The 16089-nt window shown below is 46.3% G+C and overlaps 1 protein-coding gene across 1 annotated transcript in view; it reads left to right on the forward strand.

Annotated features, from left to right (window-relative positions):
- The window catches only part of GPR156 (G protein-coupled receptor 156), an 81503-nt gene extending 73429 nt beyond the window's left edge, over window positions 1–8074 (forward strand). Inside the window, exon 10 of the mRNA XM_036448300.2 lies at window positions 3989–8074. Within this exon, the coding sequence (XP_036304193.1) occupies window positions 3989–5317 (1329 nt within the window). The 3' untranslated portion in view covers window positions 5318–8074. The remainder of the gene's footprint in view (window positions 1–3988) is intronic.
- Window positions 8075–16089: the final 8015 nt, after the last annotated feature.

Genomic DNA, 16089 nt, shown 5'->3' on the forward strand with positions numbered 1-16089 from the left:
CCCCAGAGAGGCAACCTATACTAATAAAATGGTAATATACAAATTGATCAGAATGCCCTCACAGTAACAACCGAATAGCAGGCTGTAAGGGGCGACCAGGCTGGCAGGGAGGGCAGTTTGCAGCAACCAGGCCAGCAGCGAGGAGACAATGAGGGGCAACCAGGCCGGCAGAGGGGGGCAGTGAGGGGCAACCAGGCAGGCAGGCAGGTGAGCAGTTAGGAGCCAGTGGTCTTGAGTTGTGAGAGGGATCCCAGATTGGAAAGGATGTAGGCTGGGCTAAGGGGAACCCCCCTCCCCATGCATGAATTTCATGCACCAGGCCTCTAGTAAGTACAATAAGGGTCTAAACATGGGGAGGAGGGCTAAATAGGGCCTCTGAATACCATAGTAGCACCACTCCTACTTCTGTACTTGAGCCAGAGTTGGCACCTCTCCCAGAACTGGGCACTGGGGTGTGGGCTTGCAGAAAGCACATGGAGAAGCAGGAGGCTGCACTGCCTCAGAAAGAAGGCACGGGGCTCAGACGAATTAGCCAATATTTTCACACTAACTACATTAGATTCCATGTTTTCTTCAGTACAGAACAGACCAAAGTAGGTGTTATTTGGGAAACTATGTTTTTCTGTAATTGGACTGACATGTGGTTATCAGGTGGATCTTCAGCTCTGGGAAGGGTCTCCCTGCTGGCTTCCTGGCCTCACGGAGTTAGGAGGAAGCCACCAACTGCTGACAACTAAGAGGACGGTGAGGTGGGAACCTAAGAAAAACAGGCCCGTGAGGGGGTGAACCTTCCCTGCACCCCCTGTCGGTGCCCCTCTGATCTCCCACACCATACCCTCAGTCTGGACCTTTTTTAAAAAAAATCAGAATAATACTCCTCTATTTCTGTACTATTTATAAAGCATTCAGGACTCATTTCCAAGGCAGATTTCTTCCCACCTGGCAAGGGAGTAACATTGCCTTTGATACTCTGTGAAGTCTTCAAAGAATTTTTTTTTTTTTTTTTTTTTAGCTCAACAGAAGGCCAGAAACTTGGTGAGAACAGTCAGGATGGTTTTCATTCACAATCAGCTAATGTTGGAACAGCCAAGTGGCCTGACTCTTTAGCCTTATGGTAATTTATGGCGTGCTGTTTGTACTTCTGCCACACTGACTATGCTGTTTCCCACGCAGTGACTGTATCTGCTCTCTCCAAAAAAGATGCCTCGGGTCTGCAGAGGAAGGGCCCTAATGGGGAGCAGATGCACAGGCATAAAAAGCTGGCCTCTCCACAACACCCCACACCTGGTGCATCTCTCCCAGAAAGGGCCTGGGAACCAGCCGCTGCCCCCCTGGCGCCGGAGCAGCCTAGAGAGGTCCCCAGCACCCAAACCCCGGCTCGGGCATTGCCTGGTGGGCAAACACGGCATCTTTCCTGCCTCGTCTTGTGCACAAACCCTGACTCCAGCTTCCCTCCAAAGCAGTCCCTCTGCCACCCTTACTTTGTCCTCCTCTTACTTTCCCACGGCCTGGGAAGTCCACCTTCTCATTCTTGCCCCCCTTGCCGCTATGGTCAAGTGCCCCAGGGCCTGTCTTCCTGGGCTGTGTGGAAGCCAGCAGGGAGACCCTTCCCAGAGCTGAAGATCACCCTTCCACACTCGGCAGCAGAGGAAACCCAACTATTGTTTTTCTTCCCCGAGCCATAACAAGCAGAGGGTGATCCCATTTCTCCTTATAGCCTGTACCTTGTAAAACACACCTGTGGGTGTTTTGCTTCCCCAGATGTGCCCAAAGTAATCATCAATAAGCTCATTTAAATGCAGCTGCCTTTAAATGTAGGTCAGATTTTGGTCTCACACTGGCAGTGACTCACACCCCACCTCTAATTAGTATGCAGCCATGGCGAAAACAGAGTTCCACTTTTTTTTTTTTTTTTCTCTGAAAGGAGAGAAATTTACTGTTCACCCTGACATTTCTCTAACCATCCCCGGCCAATGTCAGATGTTTGGTCTGCAGGGAGAAGAGTATTCTTCCCAACTCGGCATTTATCCCTATTTTTCTACACTCAAAGAAACTTGTGGCTCAGGCACAAAAGGACAGCGTTCAGAGTGTACTTGCCGGGTTAGTTGTCAGCATTTGGTGGCTTCCTCCTAACTCCATGAGGCCGTCCAGGCCCCCTGAAGCCAGCCTGAACCCTCCTTCATGAGGAGGGGCTGCTGAGGAGGAAGAGGGGAGGGGTCCCTCCTGGGCAACCAGCACAGTGACCACTGTGAGATGCTCCAGAGCTATCTGGCACCACCCAGGGATCGTGAAGAACCTGAATGACTGTCTTCCGGTTACTCATTCACTCTGCTCCCAGTGAGTCCCGCGTCATCCGCACCTCCCCCGCAACGCCCCTACCTCACCACTCTGGGGCGTGAAAGGGGAGAAGAGGCAGGCAGGTGCTCAGCTGCCAGTCCCTTCTGCTTATTCAGCGGTTACTCACTGGTCTGGGACTCTCCTGGTGATAAAAGAAGTAGACTAAACCAGGATGTAACTGGGGATCCCGGAATCAGAGAAATCACCTTCTTGCCTATAAATAGGGAGCAGTGATCTGCCTTGGAGTTGCTGCCAGAGACTATTGCTAGACTAGTTTACTGCTTTCTGAAAGGGTCATTTCTTGGCAAGTCTCCCATCTCAACGTGAGAAGGCACCACAGGTTTGGTCCATGGGTGACTTGTGGCAGGTATCCTAAAGAAGGGAAACGACGTTTTATTTTGAGGGCATAGTCAGTGTATGTCCAAATGCTCATCCTCAGCTTTTTGAAGGTGATGGCAACAGAGAAGCAGCATTGGGGTATTCAGACAGATAGTTCCTAAAACACAATGCTTGTGTTATTACCTTCCCCATACACTTGACCTGGGTTGTCTGCCCCAAGACCATCAGTTTCCCAGGATGATCTCCTCTCACCTCCACTGCCTTTGATCCTTAGAAATTTCAGGAGGGCATAAGGTGTGAGTTAGAGAGGCAGCTGCTATTTATCACTAGAGGATGCTCAGGGCACACCCACCATCAGTATTCTTCCTCCTACGTCATGACCACGATCCCAGTCAGTACGGACACATCTCTGCAGCTTGCACGTGCCAAGCCTCCCTGGGCACTGCCTGTTTACCAGCTAAAAGCTATGCAGCAGGTAGGCAGTTCAACAGCAGAACTTCCCCGGCCTCATTCATCTTCTGGGCTCCATTCTAGATCTACTGAATCAAGTGTCAGAGACTTAGGCCTACCAATCCTACTAAAAAAAATAATAAAAAATAAAATAAAAATAGCAAAGCTTCTCCAATGATTCTGATGCCTGCACTACCTTAAGAGCTACCAGTAACTGGCTGTGCCACCTGGAAGCTTTCACCAGCCACTCCGAGGTCCAGCCAATCTGAGATTCTCACTGGCCCCTCCTGGCTCCAGTCTTATCTCTTTGGCCCAGACATCTCCACCCTTCTTCTGGTTTTCCGTTTTCTAGTCTGTTTGGCAAGAGCCAAAATACTTGTGTCCCCTTTCAGTCATCCTTTTGGGATGTGCCTCAAATTCGCCTGCATTTTGCAAAGGTGTCATAAACCCAGAGCTGGGCCATTATTCAGACTTGTGCCCTGCAGAGCGGCCTGACCCTCTCCGTTCTGAGGAGGGTGTGCACCACCAGCACGCAGCAAGCTGTGTCTCCTCCAACCTCCCCTCTCACAGGCAATGCCACTGAGCGGGGACGTTAGGGGAGATTAAGATCCTACACAATAAATCGTGGTTAACCTTTATTGAGCACCGGGTGTCAGCTATGGTACCCAGCACTGTGTGTGGGTCACATTTTTTTTTTTCATTTTGTGGAGGTGCCTTCCCTGAGCCTGAGATCACCAGCTAATACCCAGAGGACCTGGGATTTAAACCAATGTGTTCTGGTGCTGCACTTCCTCTGCCCTGGGAGACAGCCTGGAAACCCTCATCGGCATCTTTTGTTGATGGTTTTGCTTTTGCCTTTCAGAAAAATGCTGTGATTGAAAGCCTGCAGGAACAAGTAAACAACGCCAAAGAGAAGCTGGTGAGGCTGATGTCTGCGGAGTGTACTTATGACCCACCGGAGTGTGCTGTCCTCCCTACCTTTTCCCATAGCAAGGAGGGTCTGGCTGCAGCCCCTGCTCACGGCCTGGCCACTCAGCGGCATCCGGAATGCCTCTCTGACTCTCCGGATGCTACCAGTGCGGCGGCCCAGGACTCGCAGAGCACCTCAGTGCCCTCCTCCAGTGCACAGAGCCTCGAGGGGCCTGGGAAGGATGCTGGCTCCTCCCCGGGGCGGAAGGAGAGGCCTGACTTGAGAGACTTTTCTGATCATTTAAATTTGGGCTGCAGCCAGAAGCAGCAGGCTGAGCCAATCCAGGGTGCAGAACAGAGAGACCAGGGACCTACAGTCCCCCGTGGGGGTCTCATACCAGGTGAAGAAGACTCTGTTCCCGAGAGACAGGGGCAGCGGGAGACCTCAGGGGAGCCCCAGAAGCAGTCAAGGGTCAATTCCGTAATCAGGGAGAAGCTTCAGGAAGTCCTCCAGGATCTGGGCCTGGGCTCTGAGGCTCCCGTCCCCGCTTCCCAGTCTTGTCCCCAGCAGCCCCGGAAGAGCAGCGCTGCCCGCGGCCCCCAGAAGATGCCCCTCTCCGGGGAGCTGGGCTTCAGCCCGCACATGGTGAGGAGAAGGCGGGCAGCCCAGCGGGCTCGCTCACACCTTCTGCGCTCTGTGCCCTCCCATGCGGGGCATCGGGCAAACAGGATGGTATCTGGCACAAAAAGTGGGTTAAATGTGCGGAACCGAGACAGCCTCTGCTTGGACCCTCAAACTGCTGATTCCAGGGTACCCTCTTCCAAGAAGCTTTCAACATTCTCAGATCCTCAAGGCCAGCCAGGCATCTCGGAGGACAGCAAACAGTGCCCGGCAGAGCCCCAAGGAGCTGGGAACAGCTGCGCAGTCCTTCCTCACCGGCCTTCTGGTCCTGGCCGGGCGCAGTGCCCCGCCAGCCCACGCCTGTCACCACACCTGCCCGAGCAGCGCCCGCTGCATTCCCTGCGGTCCGCGGGCTGTCTCTCCCTCTCTTCTCCACGCAGCTACCTTGACACCGAGTCCAGCAGCTCGGACGAGTTCTTCTGCCACTGCCACCGGCCCTACTGTGAAATCTGCTTCCAGAGTTCCTCTGATTCCAGTGACAGTGGCTCTTCAGACTCTGACCCTGAGCACGCTGCGGGGCTGGCTTCCTGGGAAAAGCTGTGGGCCCGCTCAAAGCCTATCGTGAACTTCAAAGATGACTTGAAACCCACACTGGTGTGAAACGCAGCACAGCAGCCTGGATAGAGCAGTCAGTCCAGGACAAGCTGTTCCAAGGCCTACAGGGGGAAGGCTGGTTCTGGCTCCGGGGAACACACCAGAACCCTACATTTGACCAGCCCTTACCATGCTTCAGCTATGCTCACTTGAGTCCTGTCACCTTGAGCACCTCTTGGGTTTTGCCTGTCTTGTTACTACCTCACAGCATTCCTGTAAAAGACTTCTGTTGAGTGACCACAAGAGATACTCTTTGGAAAAAGGTGCTAAATGAGCACAGAAGCTTGCCTGTCCCGGTCAGCCTGTATCGACAAAACTCTTCATATATACCCCATGGCTGGCTAGGGGACAGACAGATGGAGAGATGGAGGAACTGTTCTGCAGAACCAGAGTGGTGGACTATGACCCATCAAACTGGCCTTAAGATGAGTTTCCTACATCCTCGGGTGTCCCGTTCTTGGCAGGGGGTGCGACTTTGTTTCCGCTGAAGGTTATGAGCAGCACCACCCCTGGGTTCCAGCTTCTGGTCAGATTCATCTCTCAGCCACCTCTACAGCACTGTTTGTTCATGATTTCCCACCATTATGGCACCTCAGCATCATCCCTGAGATAGTCAGGTCTCCATGTGGCCGCAGGCTACCCAGGTCTCTCTCCTGGGCTTGGATGGCACCTGATGCCCAGACTGTCCACTGGTCCTGTGGGCCATCCCTTCGACACTGCCCCTGGCGCCATTTTGGACTGAGGGGAAGCACACAATCTCTATTGGTCAAGGGGTGCGCTTGGTGCCAGTGGGGTTACATGGCCACCAATGGATACATGAACCTAGAAATAAAAAACATGGAAGTAGAAAGGAAGAAATGGGGGAGAAGAGGTAGGAAAGAGAACATGTTTTAAAATTTTACCTTGAGTCTGGCACAGAACATGGCAGCATCATAGTTCAGTAATTCCTTACGATAACCCTGGGAAGTAGACACTCTCATTCCCATTTTTACAGATGTGGCGTGTGAGGCTCCGGGAACTGAGGTGACTTTTACAACTTCACGCTGCAGGAGAGTGGTTCACGTAGGACTTGCCCCCAGCCCAGGGGACGCCAAGTGGGTAGATTCTCCTGGGGGCACATCTCTTGACTCATTCTTCTGGGAATGGCAAGCAAGCCAGACAATAAAGCAAGGGGGCTGTAGGAAAGTGAGATGTGCTCACCCTGGAGTCCAGGACACCAGCCCCAAGATAACAAACTTAGGGAAGCAGCCCTCACTGCCTCAGGGGCCCACTGCACCTCCCAAGGGAGCCAGGAAGTTGGTGAAAGATGAGTGCCAGGAACTCATCTGCTGCCAGACCCAGGGGGAGAGCACAGATGGGTCCACTTTGCTTGTTGCTAATCTGGGTGTGGTTTAGAGGCCGCCCTCTGCCCCCATCTGTGTGTGCGCACATGTTCCTGTGCAGGAGTCTGAGCCTCATTAGATATGCCTGGGGGGAGTTGGGCTCTGAATGTCTCACAGAACTTTTACCATGGACTCACAGGGGCTGCCAATGCTCACGAATCTCCAGACACTGGATTGGAAGGCCCTCCTCATAACACAGCTTCTTCTGTTGTCTACTTTTGCATACAAATCTCATAATTTATTCTGTGTGTGGGTTTGTAGTGTCTTTTTGTGCAATCCAAGTGATACCTTAATAAAAGAGAAGCAACTCCCAAGGCAAGTCTCTTCAGAAATTGTGGTTTCGGGCTGAGGAGTAGAAGCACAGAGAGTGGACACACTACCACCAGAGTTACGTTGGGTTGCCCTGGGTTCCAGGGGCATCTTTAGCCAAATCTCATTTGTAATCGAAACAACTGCCCTGGTGAATAGGGGAAACTGTGGAGACACTGGACTCTTCCCACCCACAGGGGTCCTGTGGTTGGCCTTCACCTCCCTCAGCTCCTCCCCTCCCAGCATGTCACCACTAGCAGTCCGCTGTTCATGACTGTGGAATATGCAGGCCCTATACCTGGCCATCCTTCTACCCATCTCATTCTCTCTGCTCTATATTCTCAGGACCACTACTCCAGTCCTTCTTCATCTCCATTCCTCTTCTATCTAGAAATTCTTTTTGCACACATTGTGAATTACTCATCCTTCAAGGCTCAGGTACAGCATGTGTTCTCTCTTGAGCCTTTCCTGACCACCCCAAAATAAAATTAACTGACCCCATAGTTAAATGATAATAATAATTTTAAAAAATATGTTTGGGGACCTGTGTTTCAAACTCAGTTATATAGAGGCTTCTATTATCCATTTTGCCTGGGATGACTTTGTAACCCTGGCTAGACTTGGTTAGAAAGATGGAGAATATAGCCCCAATTTTTCCTATCATTTGGTTCAAAAACTATGTGCCAAACACCACAATTGCCTGACCAGTCCATTATACTGTTTCCAGTCCATTATTTACTTTTGCACCACCCTCCCCCCAACTCCTCTTTCCCTAGATTTAGCTCTTTCCCTAAATTTTTTTACCCAAGAACAGCTAATCCAGTGATGAAATTTTCTAAGGGAGGAGTATGCAGTGGCTTTTGGCAAGCTCTTGATTGTTATGCTCTTGAGGAAAGGGCTGTAACTTGTACAAAGGAACCATGGGGAAGTAAACATTGCCTTTGCTACTGTCATCTGTGTTGTACATGTCTCCGCTGGCCCTAAGGTCTTGCATGGAGCCAGTCATGATTGTGACCCAAGCATATATTGCCCTGCTGATTGAAATCTTTGGGTTGGAGGTATCCAGCCTGAATCCAAAGTGGGTCCCAGCTCCTGGCCTTGAAGGATAAACTTGGCCTTCCTGGAGCTCATAGAAGAAGGAAGGGAAAGTGTCAGATATAGAAGGCATGCTTTTAAAGAACCATATTCTAAAATGGCAAAAAGAAGAGTCAGTTCAAGTTCTACAAAGTCTTTTCTATGTCTTTATTTATTTTGTTATATTTAAATGTGTCGTCACAGATTTCAAATTTCTGAAAGCATAGAGTATGTCTTCTGCATTTTTGTGTACACTAGAGTAGACATCAGGAAACTTTGCACAAAGGATAAGCCTAATAAGTGTTTGATGGATGGATTTCTGAGCAGATAAATGGATGAAACAAAGGCAGACAAAGAACCTGTTCTGGGGCTAACAAAGCAGCCGAAAGAGAGCCAGAATCATCCAGTTTCACTGCTTGCCAATGAGTTAAGAGCAAGAAACAATATTACCCAGAAGTAACTGAATTCTGAAAATGACAGTGCTTTAAATATCATAGGGAGAAGCAGGTTAGAGTGGAGTAAATGGAAGAGAAGCAAGAAAGTTATTGTGGTAAAGATTTTCTCTTAAAGATGGTTTCTTCACAGGCTTGTGACTAATAAGCATTATCGGCAGGAGGACATCTTTACTACCATCACCTTTCTGAGTCCCCTTTCTTTCTTTTTTTCTTTTTCTTTTTTTAATATATTTTATTAATTTTGTACAGAGAAGAAGGGAGATGGTTAGAAACATTGATGAGAGTCATCCATCAGCTGCTTCTTGCACACCCCCTACTGGGGATATGCCCGCAACCAAGGTACATGCCCTTGACCGGAATCGAACCCGGGACCCTTCAGTCCCCAAGCCAACGCTCTATCCATGGAGCCAAACCGGTCTCGGCATGAGTCCCCTTTCTTGAAGCCCAAACAAAGCAGTTCCTCCTAGTAGCACCATCTGGGCTTTGTTATGAAGGTCTAATGCACAGATGGCATTTATGGGGCTCGAGGCAGGAAAGAGGCTACTGTTGTCCTCAGACTTCGCTCTGCCTCACCTCTGATATGTACTCTGATCTCTCTCTCTCTCTCTCTCTCTCTCTCTCTCTCTCTCTCTCTCTCTCTCTCTCTCTCTCTCTCTCTCAAAATGTTCCTGATCTTAGCACCCTCAGCCAAACTGCATCTGAACAAGGGAACATCTTGGGATGTTCACTTCACTATTGAGTCACAAGAGACAGGAAATGCCTGTATTGTGGGAGAAATAATCTGATATGAGATTAACAAGATCTCTGTCAATGTTTCCCAACTCTTTTCATTCTTTGACTTGCCTTTGGATGTTTCAATACACTAGCAAGATGCCTAGGCTCAGAGAATAAGTTATAACCAGAACGGTGAGCCAAGGTGTTTTTCCCAGGGTCTTGTCTCACGATGCCAAAGAATGTGCTCCGTGGACCAGAAGATTCAAGCAAAGTATGAAAACTTTATCACAAGCAGGTTCAGACTCCACGCAAGAGGAGGGGACCCAAGGATGGGCTGCCCGTTCAAGCCTTGTAGTCCAGGGGTGTATATTTGCTACAAGCTTGTTCTAGGTCTATCTGTGTCGTCACCTGATTGATTCCCTCAATTGTTTTTGCCCAGCAACGAACCTAAACTTTCCCTCTTCCTGTGTGTTCTTTCTCTGTTCTACTTGGGAAAGGCCCTGGAAAGATCTTCAGGTGACTAAGAGAAAGGCAAAAGGACAGGTAAAAAAAGAGAAGGAAGACAAGAAGTCCAAAGAGCAGAGAGAAATTAGAGAGATGAAGGAGGAGATAAAGAAAAGCATCCTGCTTAACTCTGTCAGTGGGCAGATTGTGGCAACTATTCTTCTGTAAATGAGTCGGCTCTGGTTTTATTTTAGAGAAATGAGGATCATTTTATCCTTGCAGAGCTCTTTCTTCAGTATGTATGTGACTGTTGGTTAATTTCTTGACTTTCCCCACTCAACTGTAAGCTTCTTGAGCCCAAGTGTCATGATTTCTTTGGTGTCTCCAGCACTGTGCCTGGCCCATGGTTGATGTTCAGCAGATGTCTGTCAAAGACATAAACCAGAAAAAGAAGTGTGGCCTACTAGAATTATCTCAAGAGGGACCTCAAGAGGCAACTCATAATAGTAGAAGTCACTTGGGAGGCAGGGTTTATCATAAAGAGCAGTGTTGTTGATCCATCTACGTTTAAACCCTTTGTGATACTACCTAAAGGCTTTGTCAAAAGAAGGCATTTTAGATGGGCTCTCTTCTCCACTCATTTTTGTACAATCATTTTCTACCCCCACTGAAATGCCTGGGCTTGCAGTCACCCCCGTGTCTGGGTGCCTTTCAGCACGTTACATAACCTTTTTGTGGCTTAGTTTTCCCAGCTGTAAACTGGGACAGTAACACCTACCTATTTCAGAAGGTTGTTATGAGGATTCAATGAATTACTATTTGTAAAATGCTATGAGCTATGTCTGGCATCCAGTAAACATGATGTCAGTATTTGTCTTAGGAAGTTATTTGGGAAACATAGATTTATATTTAGAAATCCTCTTTAAGTTTTCTTGCTTTATACCAAAATCCACCTTTTTTGTTTTCAATGTATTCTTTTTTTCTATGTTAATGAATCTTTATTTTCTTTGCTTAATCCCTTCATCCATCTCAACCCTCCCCCAACGCCCTCCCCTCTGACAGCTCAGTCTGAGGAAAGGGTCTTCTAAATAGACCTGGAAAAATGAGGATTGTTTCAATCCAATTCTTAGGCAACAGAATTTTCTCCCTGAACCCCAAGGTCAAGTTCATTTACTGCAGGAGCACCCCCACCTGCAGGACTCAAATGTTAGGGCTGGCCTAGAGGGAAAGGGCAGTTGGGGAATCAGGAAATCTTATTTTTTTTAGAGAGGAGCCAAGAGACATAATTAATTTCCTTTGTATAATAGAACCATTATATACTTGGTAATAGAAAAAAAAAATACATGAGATAAATACTACGTGTCACTTAATACTTATCTCATTTAATACTTATAGCCACCCCACAACGTGGTGGTTATTTCATTTTTACAGATGAAACTGTAGCAAGGAGAGGTTAGGTAACTTGCCTGAGATCATACAATTGGTTTACAGATAGACCCATAGTTTGAACTGAAAATCTGACTTGATTCCAAAGCCTTTTTGAGACTCCCCAATGCTGGTTCCAGAGCATGTGCTACAGGCGTGCTACCAGAAGACAGAAAGAATTTCAACCCGGCAGGGCAGGGGCCCAGGCTGAGGTTTTCTTAGGACACCAAGGTTTTCTTGGGAAAAGCAAGCTGGTCTGGTTCTGTAAACCTATTGCAAAACCCTCCACTGCTGAGTCATTGACCAGCTTCCTAGAGGCAGAAAGGGAGCATTCTAAAGCTACCTGGTCACTCCCACCCTCATCAGGAAGTTCAATGCCAAATACATGTGATACTGAAAACAAGCAAGTCCCTTGTTTAAAAAGACCATGGTCAGCCCCCCAAGCTGGAAGTCACACACACACCGTCCAGGTATTGTGCCCTTTAAATGGCACAAAAACATGAAACTGGGTGAGGATTGCAGGAGATCCCATCAGGAGTGAAAACAGATCTGCTGCTGAGATCAGGGATGGGCCATAGAATCTCTTCAACTCAAGTTGAAAGCCCTTCATTGCTCCCACTTCCTGCAGGATGAAGTCTCACTATGGTTTGGGGTTTGAGGCCATCCAATTTGGAACTCTATCCTCCCCCAATCTCAACTTGCCTAAAACTCTTCACCTTGCTGCTGCCAAATGAATTTACTGTCTGTTACTCATTTGCTACTGTCCACCTCAGGGCTAGGGAGGAACAAACTTTCCTCTACCTTCAAGGTTCTTTGGCTGGTCTAATAATCAAATAGACACGAGACAAATTAGCAAGAGTAAATAACCAAAATTAATACAAAAATATGCATGGGAACCCCACATACATGAGAGAGCCAGAGACTCCACATGCAGGAGAGCTTCAGAGACAGGAAGGGGGATAGAGGTATATAACACATCCTGAGCTAGGGATGAGGTAACACACCTTGGAGGCTTCGAAGGGTCATTGCAGGATGACAAGAGCAGACATTTAGTGAAGAGGAGTTTACCCTGCTCTATGGACAGGTCAAAAGAAGGTATCTCTGATAATAACTTTTTATGAGCAAGGCCACTAATTCAAGTTCTTCTGGGTAGTTAAAAAGAGAGAAGTTTCCCCAGCCTGCAGTTAATGTTGCCTTTAGTTCTAAGTAATCTGCATACCACTGAGGCACATCTTGGGGTGGCTTATTCTGCAGCCCCACAGGTTCTACACCTTTGCTCACACCAGCCCCTCACCCACATTCTAATCGCCTCAGCCTGGTGTGACCTTTCTTCTGACCATTGCCAACTGGCCTCAGAATTTATTGGGCCATCGATCATATACTCCTGAAAGGCCCCTGTCTTGATTGCTCTATAAATCCTTTATTGTTCACTTTTCACGTGTTCATTTTGTTGCTGTTGTTTTTGCTTTTTCTTGCCTCTCCAACTATTATAGATGGTCAGTGATGGGAGAACAAAAGCCATGTTTATAATCCCGTTTTCACAATATTTTACCCAGTGCTTACTGCCTTGTAGATCTTAATCAAGATTTCCAGGTTTATTTTGAAGGCTGGCCAAGTCTCTCTTTGCTTCTACCTTTCTGTTTGTACCAAAAGTATCGTGAGTACATAAAAAGGAATGTGGCAGTACTTTTCTTTCAGGCTGGACTTGAAGTTTAGCATTTCAGAGGTTCTCAGCTGACTCACTGGTTGAGAGTCCTCTATATGCCAAGCATTATGATAGGGCTCTGCAGGTAATTAGTAGAAATTAAGCTAACAGGATCCAAAAAGTAAGTCCTGGAAACTCTGAATCCAATTTCCCCAACCTCCTCAGAACAAACAAACAAATAAAAACCAGCAACATCAAAACTTGCTTCTCTGGATGGTTCCTGACTACAAACCCCTACAGGAAGCTGAAAGTCCCTACAAAGAGAGAAAGGAGGTAGGACTCCACCATAAAATATAGTAAAGAATTGGAAACAGGATGTCATCTGTCAACACATTCTTCTGATGTCACAAGTAGGCACTTTTACACTCAGGAAAAGGAGGCCATACCACTGGAATACGGCCAGGTGTCATATTTCCAGTAGTTATCCCATCACTCCGGAACTACCGGAGTCTCATAACTGGGCCACAGTGGCCGGAGTCTTACAGCCAGAGGCCACTGCTATCAATCCACATCCTGGAAGGATGTCTTCCCTCCGAACTCCGGCCTGCAGTTTCCAGGACATCCAGATTAAAACAGGGTCTTGGTATTGGAATTTGTTTTAAAGTTTCCAACATGTGCAGCCGACGTTGAGAGTCCTTGGGCTTTGGCTCTGGCCTCCTGGGATGCCACAATGCATCTTCTGGCTTATGTCCATCATCTCTATCCCCATGCTTTGCCCACCCCTGGACTGGAGCAATTCTACTCCTTCCTAAATAGAGGCCTCATGTATCAGGGGAGGCAAATGGAATATGAACATTCTGTGTTTTTTGTACACTCTCCTGTTACCTACTTCCATCTCAGGTGCAGGTTTCTCCTCCTCCACGAGCCTTTCCTCACACCCTCAGTCCCTGTGCCTTCCCTCTGCAGCAGTTAGGAACTGACTTCTGTCCAGCGCACACTCACCCACCACTTCACAGTGGAATGCAGCCTCTCTCACAGGCATGCTCTCTCCTGCAATCACAAACTCCAAAGAGCCATTTTTTTTTTTTTAAACCTTTTTATGTTCTGACAGGGATGAGCATGGAATGCTGTGCACACAATAGACATAAGAGATACTTAAATATTGAATGGAGGGATAAAGGGAAAGGATCAAGGGAGAAAAAAATTCTTATTCAACAGGTGTTTATTGTTCATCTAACATGAAGCTAATGAAGAAATAGTGAAATAGTAAACAAAAGATAAAATAATTCCCTAGACTGTGGTGAGTACAATTAAAAATAAATAAATCAGGGTAAGGAGATAGGGAATAAGAAAATAGTTAAATAAATTTGTCACATATCTAGTAGGTGAAAACTATTCAAACACTTTTAAAATAATATTTTAGGCCCAGGCTGGATAGCTTGGTTGGTTACAGCATTGTCCTGATACATCAAGGTTGTAGGTTTGATCCCATCAGGGCACGTACAAGACTCAATAAGTAGAACAACAAATCTCTCTTTCTCTCTCTTTCTCTCTCTCACTCTCTCTCTCTTTCTCTCTCTCTCTTTTGTTCCCTCAAATAAATCAATAATTTTTTTTAATTTCAATTTACAGTTGGCATACATTATTATATTTGTTTTAGGTATATAACAGTGATTAGACATTTATGTAACAAAGTGATCACCTCAATAAATAAAAGTGTAGTACCCATCTGACACCATACACATTTTTATAATATTATTGATTATATTACTTATGCTTCATTTTACATCCCCAAGATTGTTTTTAGAGCTAGCAATAGTCACATCTTTATCCTTACGCATTTTTCATCCCCTTCCAAACCTCCTCCCATTTGGCAACCATTGAAAAGCTCTCTGTATCTATGAGTTTTTTTCTGTTTTGTTTGTTTTTTAGATTCCACATATAAGTGAAATCATGGTATTTTTCTTTGACTTATTTCACATGGATATACCTAGAGAGTATTATACAACATGGATAGACCTAGAGAGTATTATACTCAGTTAGTATAATACTCTCTAGGTCTATCCATGTTGTTGCAGATGGCAAGATTTCATTTTTTTTATGGGTGAGCAAATATTCCATTGCATATATGTACTATCTCATCTATTCCTCTATCAATGGATATTTAGGTTGCTTCCATATCTTGGCTATTGTAAATAATGCTGCAATGAACATAGAAATGCATGTCTTTTTAAATTAATGTGTTTTGTTCTTGGGGGTGAATATCCAGAGTGGAATTGCTGGGTTCTTCTTTGTCTCCTGTTATAGTCTTTGTTTTAAAGTCTATTTTGTCTAATGTAAGTATTGATACCCCAGCATATTTTAATTTGTATTAAATATCTTTTTCTATCCTTTTACTTTCAGATCTGAAGTGGATCTCTTGTAGGCAGCATATGTATGGGTATTGTTTTTCTTATTCATTCAATCACCCTATGTCTTTTGATTAGAGCATTTAATTCATTTGCATTTGAATTAATTATTGATAGGTACATAGTTATTGCCATTTTATTATTCATATTATTATCTTCCTTTTCTTGAAGAAGTTTTTTTTTAATATTCCTTCTAATAATGGTTTGGTGGTAAACTCCTTTAGCTTTTTCTTGCCTGGGAAACTCTTTATCAGTCCTTTGATTCTAACTGATAACATTGCTGGGTAGAGTAATCTTGGTTGTAGTTCCTTTCTTTCCATCACTTTGCATACTTTGTACAAATCCCATCTGGCCTACAAAGTTTCTGTTAAGAAATTAGCTGACAGTCTTATGGGTGCTCCCTTTTAGGTAACTAAATCCTTTTCTCTTGCTTTTAAGATTCTCTTTTTGTCTTTAACCTTTGCCATTTTAATTATAATGTGTCTTGGTGTTCATCTTAGGGGAAAGCTGCTCCTCCAGCTCTTCCCCTGAAGCCAAACAATTCATTTCTTCACTGTATGTTCCTCACATTTTTTGAGCTCCTACTCCTGCACTGTAGCTTAGAGCAAGTGAGTCTTCAACAAGTAAGCCTATGCATGGGCCCTTTAAGAGAATGCGTGACACTGCAGCAGCTCTATCTCACTCAGCCATAATCCCAGCTGGTTTTCAAAGTTGGAAGTTATGGAGACTTCCCTCCTTGGCACTGAAGATTCCTGTGTTGGGGGGTCCCTATATGGGGCTGGGGCCCCTCGCTCCCCAGGGAGGACCTCCACAGCTGAGATAATCCCTCCTGATTTTTAACCTCCACACATGGGTGTGGGATCAGCCTGTTCTAAGTCTCATCCCCTCCTGCTAGTCTCAATATGGTTTCTTCTGTGCATCC

Source organism: Pipistrellus kuhlii, unplaced genomic scaffold (genome assembly GCF_014108245.1).
Source record: "Pipistrellus kuhlii isolate mPipKuh1 unplaced genomic scaffold, mPipKuh1.p scaffold_m20_p_2, whole genome shotgun sequence".
NCBI lineage: Eukaryota > Metazoa > Chordata > Mammalia > Chiroptera > Vespertilionidae > Pipistrellus > Pipistrellus kuhlii.